Source organism: Bufo bufo, chromosome 9 (genome assembly GCF_905171765.1).
Source record: "Bufo bufo chromosome 9, aBufBuf1.1, whole genome shotgun sequence".
Lineage (NCBI taxonomy): Eukaryota > Metazoa > Chordata > Amphibia > Anura > Bufonidae > Bufo > Bufo bufo.
In genome coordinates, this window is record NC_053397.1 from 84,613,470 (window position 1) to 84,625,726 (window position 12,257).

Genomic DNA, 12,257 nt, shown 5'->3' on the forward strand with positions numbered 1-12,257 from the left:
GGGCTATTCCACATCCCGGATACGGCAGTGTCACGCCGTCTTGGGGTTGACTTGCCTGAAAGCAGAGAGTCACACCGGACCAGCACTCCTGTCCGCCCTGAACGCACAGGTGGATCAGTGGCTGACTCCGCACCAACTGGAGATCGGCAAAGTGGTGTGTGACAACGGAAGCAATTTGTTGGCGGCATTGAATTTGGGCAAGTTGACACATGTGCCGTGCATGGCACATGTGTGTAATCTGATCGTACAACGCTTTGTGTCTAAGTGCCCAGGCTTACGGGACGTCCTGAAGCAGGCCAGGAAGGTGTGTGGCCATTTCAGGCGTTCCTACACGGCCATGGCGCACTTTTCAGATATCCAGCGGCAAAACAACATGCCAGTGAGGCGCTTGATTTGCGACAGCCCGACATGTTGGAATTCAACACTCCTAATGTTCGACCGCCTGCTCCAACAAGAAAAAGTCGTCAACGAGTATTTGTATGACCGGGGTGCTAGGACAGCCTCTGCGGAGCTGGGAATTTTTTTGCCATGTTACTGGACGCTCATGCGCAATGCCTGTAGGCTCATGCGTCCTTTTGAGGAGGTGACAAACCTAGTCAGTCGCACCGAAGGCACCATCAGCGACATCATACCATTTGATTTCTTCCTGGAGCGTGCCCTGCGAAGAGTGCTGGATTAGGCCGTAGATGAGCGTGGAGAGGAAGAGGAAGAGTTGTGGTCACCATCACCACCAGAAACAGCCTTATCAGCATCGCTTGCTGGACCTGCGGCAACGCTGGAAGAGGATTGTGAGGAAGAGGAGTCAGAGGAGGAATGTGCCTTTGAGGAGGAGGAGGAAGACCAACCACAACAGGCATCCCAGGGTGCTCGTTGTCACCTATCTGGTACCCGTGGTGTTGTACGTGGCTTGGGGGAAGAACATACCTTCAGTGAGATCACTGAGGACGAGGAACGGGACATGAGTAGCTCAGCATCCAACCTTGTGCAAATGGGGTCTTTCATGCTGTCGTGCCTGTTGAGGGACCCTTGTATAAAAAGTCTGAAGGAGAACGACCTGTACTGGGTGGCCACGCTACTAGACCCCCGGTATAAGCAGAAAGTGCCTGAAATGTTACCGAATTACCGCAAGTCGGAAAGGATGCAGCAGTTCCAAAATAAATTAAAAAGTATGCTTTACACAGCGTATAAGGGTGATGTCACAGCACAACAGGAATCTAACAGGGGAAGAGGTGAAAGTAATCCTCCTCCTCCCACGACCACGCCGGCAAGGACAGGACGCTTTACAGACGTGTTGTTGATGGAGGACATGCAGAGTTTTTTAAGTCGCCACAGCCCTTCGGGGTCCACCCTCAGAGAACAACTCGACCGACAGGTAGCAGACTACCTCGCCTTAACTGCAGATATCGACACTCTGAGGAGCGATGAACCCCTTGACTACTGGGTGTGCACGCTTGACCTGTGGCCTGAGCTATCCCAATTTGCGATAGAACTTCTGGCCTGCCCCGCTTCAAGTGTCCTGTCAGAAAGGACCTTCAGTGTAGCAGGAGGTATTGTCACTGAGAAGAGAAGTCGCCTAGGTCAAAAAAGTCTAGATTACTTCACCTTTATTAAGATGAATGAGGGACGGATCCCGAAGGGACTGACAGTGGGCGATACATTTGACTAAAAAAGGCCTGATGGAGGGCGGAGCCTAGCGGCGCATGGAGTAGGACGCACGTCGCACTAGCTCCGGCAAGGATCCTGACTTTTATACCTACAGCGGTGGCGATTTGTGCTGCAATCGACAGGAGAAGCGGGGGACACACTCCAGAAGCGGTCTGTTTCAGAGTTTGGAGATCATGCCGGCGAAAAGGGGTAAAACGCCGAGCCGCCAGGAGAAGGAGAGCCGCTTTCAAGATGGCGCCGATGAGGAGGACTGGCCTGAACTGCGGTCGGCGGTGAGTCAGGGAGCTGCAGCGAGGCTGGAGCGCTTTGCCCATAAGTCACAACAGTCCCCCAGCCATGACTGTGGTGAAAGAGATGACACCCTGACACCAGTGGATGAGGGCATAGGGGAGCAAGATGGCCCCTGTGCTGATGATCAGCAACCCCTCGGCCAGCAAGAGGGGGGGGGGGGCGAGCAATAGCTTATGCAGCACTGAAAAAGGACTGCCAGTGATCACTGCTCCTGAGCCTACATTAAAAGATGTTATGGCAGCAATTGCTAACTGCAATGTCACCCTCCAATCTATGAACATAAATATTGGAAGCCTGAAAGCTGATATATCCATTATCCGTCATGACCTGCATAAGGTGGCTGAACGCACCTCAGAGGTAGAGAGAAGGGTCTTGGACCTGGAAGATGGGACTGCTACCCTACAGAAAGAGAGCCGGGCTGCGTCAAAGGACATAGCGGCGCTTTATGCAAAAACCGACGATCTTGAAAACCGCTCTCGTCGCAATAATATTCGGCTGGTGGGAATACCAGAGAAGTCAGAAGGCCCAGATACTACTGAATTCATTGAAAAATGGCTTGCGGATAAATTCAGAGATAGAGGACTTTCTGCACTATATGCGGTTGAACGAGCGCATCGGGTCCCCACCAGACCCCTGCCACCAGGGCGCCCACCACGCCCAATACTTGCTAAAATCCTGCACTATCGCGACAGGGACACTATACTGAGGGCTGCGAGGTCTCACTCTGATTTGAAAATCAATGGGGTACAGGTGTCTCTGTTCCCGGACTATTCGTCGGATGTACAAAAGAAGAGGGCTCGATTTGTGGATATTAAAAGGAGGTTGAGGGACTTGCAAGTCCAATATTCCATTATGTTCCCGGCCAGGCTCATGGTGGTGGCGTTTGGATCCGCTGTGTTCTTTGAAGATTCGGATGCTGCGGTCAAATGGCTGGATCAAAATGAGCGTCGCCTTAGGATCCCATCGACTGACACCTGAGACTGTTGGGCATGTCTGCTCTTGGATGGAGTTTTGATGTCCCCTGGACTGTCTGCTCACCGTTGTGGACATTTCTCTTTTGTCTTTAGCCGGTTGCTGGAGACACTTTGTGGGTAGAGTATACACCCTTGGTTGCTCCCCACTTTCTCACTGTGCCTGCGGATGGTATCGTGTTGGATGCTGTGCTGCTCCAGGCGCTGTTGGGCCAGGTTCACATTGTTGGCCCCAGGTTCACTAGCAAATCTAGTTATGCTACTTATGTTTCTTGTGAGGGTTGGGAAGGGTGGGTGGGGGGAGGGGGGGGAAGGGATCATGGAGGGTTAATACTGTTAATTGTGCAGCGTACTCAAGTTGCGTGCAATAGGTGTTTCTGGGTGATGTAGTGCAATATACACTAACCTGGTACAGCTGACTCTCTGCAAGGGCAGGTATAGGTAGAAATAGTTCGTGACGCCAGTGCCAAGTAAACGGTGGCACGCCGTTTGCGGATGCAGGAATAAATTGAGGAAACGTAGTCTTAAAACAGAACTCCAACTTTAGTAGTTTTGCAAGCAGAGACAATATTGGAAATGCAGTTCCTAAGCATACAGTCGATTTTGCAATTCGGTCGATGCAGGCAATTCAGTTATAGCAGGGTAATTACAGAGTGTTGAACACAGGACTTGCAGCACAGGAGCTTGCACTCTAATTCTGTCTGATCCTGGAATACAGCAATTCTTCACCAAGGCCCATTAACCTAATTCTGGCTTTATATCCTTGGCTATGGCTTTTATAAGTACCTCCTCTGTTTTTCTGAGTACCTCTGGCTTTCCTGATCTTTGCCTCTGTCTCTCTCAGCTGCTGGAAACTTCCTCAGGTTCTTGATCTAACATATTCCTGTTTCTGCATATGGGAATTCAGGAGGGAATCTTCTCCTGGACAGCAGGCTTCAGGCCTGGACTTGTCTCAGACATTGTCTAATCTCCAACTGAAGATTACAGACACTAGACTCCGTCTGCCTTGCACTTCCCTGACTGGGCCTTATATAAACTAGGGCTCCCTAGCTCCCTCTAGCGACTCAGAGCTGGAATGACACCCCTGCAGGCCTGTACATGCAAGTTTCACAGTAACAGGGAAATACATAACATTACATTACATGACATCTTATAAAACTAACATATAACAACTTCCCCATAATTAGGAGGGATGACAGCACACCAAGTGACACTTTGGTAGTGACGGGTATTACAGTTCCCGTACACTACATACCCCACTGCTTTAAGCTGAGTACGACCTCTTACTCCATCATGGGTCGCCCAACTGGGATCTCTACCTGAAATAGAAAAAGAGACATGCAGGCATACATACATGTAATTCATCTGCATTTATATTTACATCAGGTCCAATTGGCAAAGGTGAAGTGTGGTGACAAGGGGCGTCGTTCTCTTCTCTCAGGATAATGAATGGAACGGGGGCGCTGACCTGGCACAGCGTAACATTATAACCAGGATAGTCCATGACAATGAATAAGTCCATGATAAAACAGCAAAATGGATAAAACAGTATAAAAGTTCTTGGAGGCTCAAAGAACAAACATGAGTCCGTACCCAGGCCATTTCTTATTAAATCACAGAGGCTCTCATGCGGTGGAGTCCATCCCTGGGCACAATACTTTTAAAAGAATAAGAATCTCAGAGGCTCAGGTACTTTTGAGTCTGTCTCCGGGCACGGTTCCTTAGTATGAGGTTGCACAATAAAAGGACAGCAAAGACAAGTGCTGTAATACCCCTGATCAACCTGAAAAGGGGGTGAAGGGTAAAAGGTGCAACTAAAGGAACAGGCACAACTTGGCGTGGGGTAAAAAAGCAGGCAGGAGATCCTGGAAACAAACGTGGCCTTGCTGACTTTGTGATTTCAGTGGTCAACACCTACCACTGAGCCGTGGACAAACTGGCAGCCGCAACAAAGGACCAGAAACGTAGGACTCCTGTCCTGGAAGAGTTAACATCAAACTTCTGCAGTGAAGTAAATCAAAGGCCTAGCAGGCTGATTACAGTGGCATATCATAACCACTTGGCTCCGCTGGTAGGTATCGTCTGTAGTATTCTTCTACAGAAGGGTGTGCCCACATAACAGTGTCAGGGGGCAGCTGTAGGGTAAAGGGGCCCCTAATAGGTATTGGCCCCATAGGCCTAGGGGTGAACCCTCTGGTGGACCTTGCCGGTCCTGACATGATCACTGCAGGGTGTAACGTGCTTGGCACCGCCGCAGCAAGCGGTCCGGTGCTCTGGGTGCAGCAGTTTACGGCAATCGCGGGTCCGGTCTGGGGCACTGACGGAGCGGTGGCAACAGAAGGCGGTTTACGGGTGGTGACAGGCACCCTTACCTCATCCTTCCTCGGCGGTGTCTGGATCCTGGCGGTGTATGTCTTGCGCAACTCCCGCAACTTCTCCTCCAGCCGGACGATCTGCTCACCGATGCTCTCTGTGTCGGAGTCGCTGTCCTCTGCTGGCGCCGCCGGCGCAGGTACAGTCACCGATGACGCGGACTCGGCCTCTGCAGGTTCTGGCGATGCGTCTGGTCTCCGTCCCATCCGGATGTTCTGAAAGGTAGCACTAAGTCCTTTTAACTGCTCCAGCTCCGATATTGTCTTCTCCCAACGAGGCAGCTCGGGGGAAGGATAGGGGCTCACCCATTTTTCCAACACGGTTGGCTGCCAGAAGACGTTTGGCCCAATGAAGGAGCTCCGCTCCTGAAAGGCGTGTTGGGCCGGCTCTGGAGAGCGTTCCGGTTCCCGCTCGCAGCCAGAGTAGTCTTCTCCTTCTTCTGCCTCCCAGTCCTCAGAAGCTCGCTTGGGACGGGTCACGGCAGTTGCATAAGGGCCTCGTAGGCTCTCGGCAGGGGTGTACTCCACTTCCTCTCCCTCGCGGAGGCTGTGCTGGTACGAAGGGAGGTAGTCTCTTTTGACAGACCTTCGATTAACATAGAGGTCTCTGCCAGTTAGATAGTCCTGAATAAACCCGTAGCCACGGGGTTTGTCAAATGACAGCACCACTCCCTTTCTCCTTTCCAGGCGGGGTTGGGTGTGCGTATGCTTCTCATGTATGGTCTTGGTTAGTTCCTCATAGATGATTTTGGTCTTTGTATTCCGCTTGATAGCGGCCTCTCGGATCTCCGCCATCAGGGAGGACCATTTGAAAGATGGTTGGAAAAAGTCCCTCCACGAGCCATAGCAGGGCTCGGGTTCTTTCTCCCTTGGGCGGCAGGCGGGTTGCTCCGGTCCCGGAGAGTAGGCCGGTGGAGCCTCTTCTGGCTCTACACCGATGTCAGTCATCTTTGCAATTTCAGGTGCGGACGCTGCAGTAACACTCTGCTCACTTTCCAACATGCTCGATCCTTCAGAGGAGAGCGATAGGGTCGCGTCAATTAGAGTAGCCAGCTCCTCCCACTGCACTGGGGAGCCGCCCCCCAGGTATTCCAGTATATGGAAGGCGGTGTCCATGCTGGCAGACATGCAAATGTCCAGATGAGCCGTGGCGCCTGCCCTTGACCTTCTTCCCGCTTTTTCCTCAGAAAGGCGCCAATTTTTCCCGCCTTTTCGGGATGAAGGTGACGCAGCAGTAAATTCAGCAAGCCCGGCAGCCATCTTTGGGTACAAACGCTGTCTATTCACTGACAGCAAGCAGGATTGTAAAAAGTCCACAAAACCACACTCTAATGCGGCGATTTTCTTCTTTTTGGTAGCGCAACACTGCACAGCGCTTTTTAGAGTTTTTTGGTACACTTTGGGTATGATTTTCAGTCCACAAAGTCCACTTGAATAAAACAGGCAAATTGTCACTTTGGTCACAGGGCAACTGTATAAGGCACAAAGTTCACGCTTCTTGCACTAGAAAGCGTGCGAATCCTGTTCGTGACGCCAAAAGAGAGGTGCAGCGTACTCAAGTTGCGTGCAATAGGTGTTTCTGGGTGATGTAGTGCAATATACACTAACCTGGTACAGCTGACTCTCTGCAAGGGCAGGTATAGGTAGAAATAGTTTGTGACGCCAGTGCCAAGTAAACGGTGGCACGCCGTTTGCGGATGCAGGAATAAATTGAGGAAACGTAGTCTTAAAACAGAACTCCAACTTTAGTAGTTTTGCAAGCAGAGACAATATTGGAAATGCAGTTCCTAAGCATACAGTCGATTTTGCAATTCGGTCGATGCAGGCAATTCAGTTATAGCAGGGTAATTACAGAGTGTTGAACACAGGACTTGCAGCACAGGAGCTTGCACTCTAATTCTGTCTGATCCTGGAATACAGCAATTCTTCACCAAGGCCCATTAACCTAATTCTGGCTTTATATCCTTGGCTATGGCTTTTATAAGTACCTCCTCTGTTTTTCTGAGTACCTCTGGCTTTCCTGATCTTTGCCTCTGTCTCTCTCAGCTGCTGGTAACTTCCTCAGGTTCTTGATCTAACATATTCCTGTTTCTGCATATGGGAATTCAGGAGGGAATCTTCTCCTGGACAGCAGGCTTCAGGCCTGGACTTGTCTCAGACATTGTCTAATCTCCAACTGAAGATTACAGACACTAGACTCCGTCTGCCTTGCACTTCCCTGACTGGGCCTTATATAAACTAGGGCTCCCTAGCTCCCTCTAGCGACTCAGAGCTGGAATGACACCCCTGCAGGCCTGTACATGCAAGTTTCACAGTAACAGGGAAATACATAACATTACATTACATGACATCTTATAAAACTGACATATAACAACTTCCCCATAATTAGGAGGGATGACAGCACACCAAGTGACACTTTGGTAGTGACGGGTATTACAGTTCCCGTACACTACAATTGTGCCAATGATAGCAATTCCAAGATGTTGAATCGTACAGCCCTTCTTCACCTGGATGGGGGAAATGGGGTAGAGATGGGAGAATGTACTCTGGTGATTAACATTGCTTTTCCTTGCAGCTGCTGGGATGTGGAGATGTATGTGGTCCTAACCTACTTTTATTTTTGTATGCACTCTTATGGGATCTGTTACAAGAATACTTAGCTGGAATGTGAGGGGAATGGCGGATGCTACGAAGAGACATGGTCTGTTTCGTTACCTATCTAGATATCAGCCAGCAATAATATGCTTGCAAGAAACGCATATGACCAAACAATCTATACATGTTCTACAAAAGCCGTGGGTGGGTTATTCGGTGCATTCCGTCTTCTCCTCGCATTCCAGGGGGGTTAGTATCCTGGTCCATAAAAATATTATATTTGAATGCCTTAGGGTATGTGTGGATGAAGAGGGAAGGTTTATAGGAGTGCATTGTGTGGTCCAAGGGTTGAGAATGGTGTTGGCGACGATCTATATACCCCCACCATTTTCCTCGGTGCCTTTAAGAAAGCTTATGGAGTTCATGGCAGAGTTTTCTGAGCTTCCAATGCTAATAGTGGGAGATTTTAATAATGTGCTCGACAGCTCGCTTGATAGATGCCAGGTCACATCTAGTGATAGTAGTACGGGTGAAACTCCGTTTGCGAGGCTACTGAGGGAAGTAGGACTGACGGACATATGGAGGGAGACCCACCCCTTAGACAGGAAGTACTCGTGTTGCTCCTCGACTTATGGCTCCCTGTCGCGCATAGATTTGGGTTTGGTGAATGCTCACATGTTTCCGCTTATACGGAACTCAGAGTATCTTGCCAGGACCTTGTCGGACCACTCCATATTTAGTGTCGCCCTTGACATTTCTCAGACAGCCAGACCGGGGGTTAAATACTGGCGTTTGAGCACTTTCTGGCTAACACTGATGGGTGATACGTATGATACGCTTCAATCCCTTAGGGAATATTTTCGCATAAATGAGGTGACTGCATCACCGATAGTTGTTTGGGAAGCGATGAAGGCCTTCCTCAGGGGCTCCCTAATTAAAACAGTCAGTCGGATTTAATCTAAATCTAGAGAGCTTGATATACAGAAACATAATAATACACTGCTCAAAAAAATAAAGGGAACACTTAAGCAACACAATGTAACTCCAAGTCAATCACACTTCTGTGAAATCAAACTGTCCACTTAGGAAGCAACACTGAGTGACAATCAATTTCACATGCTGTTGTGCAAATGGGATAGACAACAGGTGGAAATTATAGGCAATTAGCAAGACACCCCCAATAAAGGAGTGGTTCTGCAGGTGGTGAACACAGACCACTTCTCAGTTCCTATGCTTCCTGGCTGATGTTTTGGTCACTTTTGAATGCTGGCGGTGCTTTCAATCTAGTGGTAGCATGAGACGGAGTCTACAACCCACACAAGTGGCTCAGGTAGTGCAGCTTATCCAGGATGGCACATCAATGCGAGCTGTGGCAAGAAGGTTTGCTGTGTCTGTCAGCGTAGTGTCCAGAGCATGGAGGCGCTACCAGGAGACAGGCCAGTACATCAGGAGACGTGGAGGAGGCCGTAGGAGGGCAACAACCCAGCAGCAGGACCGCTACCTCCGCCTTTGTGCAAGGAGGAACAGGAGGAGCACTGCCAGAACCCTGCAAAATGACCTCCAGCAGGCCACAAATGTGCATGTGTCTGCTCAAACGGTGTCTGCTCAAGGGTGATATGAGGGCCCGACGTCCACAGGTGGGGGTTGTGCTTACAGCCCAACACCGTGCAGGACGTTTGGCATTTGACAGAGAACACCAAGATTGGCAAATTCGCCACTGGAGCCCTGTGCTCTTCACAGATGAAAGCAGGTTCACACTGAGCACATGTGACAGACGTGACAGAGTCTTGAGACGCTGTCGAGAACGTTCTGCTGCCTGCAACATCCTCCAGCATGACCGGTTTGGCATTGGGTCAGTAATGGTGTGGGGTGGCATTTCTTTGGAGGGCTGCACAGCCCTCCATGTGCTCGCCAGAGGTAGCCTGACTGCCATTAGGTACTGAGATGAGATCTTCAGACCCCTTGTGAGACCATATGCTGGTGCGGTTGGCCCTGGGTTCCTCCTAATGCAAGACAATGCTAGACCTCATGTGGCTGGAGTGTGTCAGCAGTTCCTGCAAGACGAAGGCATTGATGCTATGGACTGGCCCGCCCGTTCCCCAGACCTGAATCCAATTGAGCACATCTGGGACATCATGTCTCACTCTATCCACCAACGTCACGTTGCACCACAGACTGTCCAGGAGTTGGCAGATGCTTTAGTCCAGGTCTGGGAGGAGATCCCTCAGGAGACCGTCCGCCACCTCATCAGGAGCATGCACAGGCGTTGTAGGAAGGTCATACAGGCACGTGGAGGCCACACACACTATTGAGTCTCATTTTGACTTGTTTTAAGGACATTACATCAAAGTTGGATCAGCCTGTAGTGTGTTTTTCCACTTTAATTTTGAGTGTGACTCCAAATCCAGACCTCCATGGGTTGAAAAATTTGATTTCCATTTTTTTATTTTTGTGTGATTTTGTTGTCAGCACATTCCACTATGTAAAGAACAAAGTATTTCAGAAGAATATTTAATTAATTCAGATATAGGATGTGTTATTTTTGTGTTCCCTTTATTTTTTTGAGCAGTGTATGAAGCTAGCGGAGGAAGCCTTTGTGCTGAACCCATCTAACCTAACAAGCAATGCTTTAAAGACTAGGCAGGAGGAGCTGAGATGTCACCTCTTGGAGGTAGCGGAGAGGAAACGGCTGTTTTACAAGCAACAGTTTTTTACAGAAGGGGAGAGTGTAGGTCATATGCTCTCGATTATAGCGAAAGCTCAGCAAGGTTCGCAATGTATTACTGGCCTGATAGATTCCAATGGCGTCTTGAAGCGTGATACTGAAAACATCTTAAATATACTGAATAATTTTTATTCCTCTCTGTATACTTCTAAGGTGTCATGTTCAGATGAGGAGATCGACGCCTTTTTGAATACATTGAATCTCCCTAAGCTGTCAAGGGAAGATAGGATGCAGTTAGAGGAGCCGATTGAGTTAGAAGAAATGAAGGCGGCACTGGGTGCGATGGCTAACGACAAGGCGCCAGGTTTAGATGGGCTTCCGGCGGAAGTATATAAGACCTTTGCGGAAGTGCTGCTCCCGGAACTTTTGAGGGTATTCAATTATTCTAGAGAGGGGGGGTGTTGCCTCCGTCTATGCAGGAGGCGCTCATTGTCGTCATTCCTAAGCCAGACAAGGATCACTCTCTCCCGGACTCATATAGACCGATCTCTTTGCTCTCCACTGATGTTAAGATGCTTGCGAAGGTATTGGCCACGCGTCTGTCTAAAGTGATTTTGTCTATCATACACTCTGATCAGACTGGCTTCATGCCTAAGAAATCTACGTCAATCAATGTAAGAAGAGTGTTTGCCAGTATTCAACTCCCAGCTGAAAATGTTGGAGATAGAGCTATCCTTTCTTTAGACGCGGCCAAGGCCTTTGACAGCATCGTGTGGCGATACCTGTGGAGAGTTATGGCGCATATGGGATTTGGAGATGAGTACATATCCTGGGTCCGAGTGTTGTATTCTAGTCCCAAAGCATGTATTAGAGCGAATGGTGGGGTGTCCCCCAAGTTCTGTCTGGGCCGGGGCACTAGACAGGGGTGCCCGCCTGTCACGGCCCGGTTTTGACCGTGACTCCTTGGGAGCCGCATACAGTTGCCCGCGGTTTGGGTTGTTGTTTCAACCGCAGCTTGAGGCTTGATGTTGTTTGCCTCAAGTGCGGTTGCCGCGGACAACAGGTATGTGTGCGGTTCCTTTGGAGTTTGTGTGCGTGTATGTATGCACTGTCGTTTGTCTGTGTGCACTCTGTGTAGTGTGTGGTGTGCACGGACACCTTTCCTGCACTGTGGTTGCCCGTGGCAACGTTTGTCGTTGTGTACATGTGGTGGCAGTGTCTCGGCCTTGGGGCTGACTCCCAGGACACGGTTGCCACCCATGTCGTTGCCTGCGGCAACAACCACAGTGTGTTTGTTGTGTTGGGCACTGTTTTTTTTTTAGAAAAAAAAAACAAACAACATCAAGCCTCAAGCTGCGGTTGAAACAACAACCCAAACCGCGGGCAACTGTATGCGGCTCCCAAGGAGTCACGGCCAAAACCGTGGCCGTGACACCGCCTCTGTTATTTGCAGTTGCGATTGAGCCGTTTGCTGCAGCGATTCGCAGGTCGTTAGACATTCGGGGGTTCCAATATGGAACAGTTAACAATAAAGTGGCGATGTATGCGGACGATACTTTGCTTTTTCTAGGGGACACTGGTCCATCCCTGGCAGCGGCTATGACAATTATTGACCGCTTCGGTGCCTTGTCGGGTTTGACTATAAATTGGGGTAAATCGGCAATTATGCTGCTTGACGGGCAAGTGCAGTCGCAGACA

At 49.7% G+C, this 12,257-nt stretch overlaps 1 protein-coding gene across 1 annotated transcript in view; it reads left to right on the top strand.

Moving 5' to 3' along the window:
• Positions 1-1,838: 1,838 nt before the first annotated feature.
• Positions 1,839-12,257, top strand: part of CRB1 (crumbs cell polarity complex component 1) — a 148,653-nt gene continuing 138,234 nt past the window's right edge. The window contains exons 1-5 of the mRNA XM_040408758.1: positions 1,839-1,937; positions 2,293-2,454; positions 3,024-3,143; positions 10,464-10,622; positions 10,773-10,923. Coding sequence (XP_040264692.1) covers positions 1,839-1,937; positions 2,293-2,454; positions 3,024-3,143; positions 10,464-10,622; positions 10,773-10,923 — 691 coding nt within the window. The remainder of the gene's footprint in view (positions 1,938-2,292; positions 2,455-3,023; positions 3,144-10,463; positions 10,623-10,772; positions 10,924-12,257) is intronic.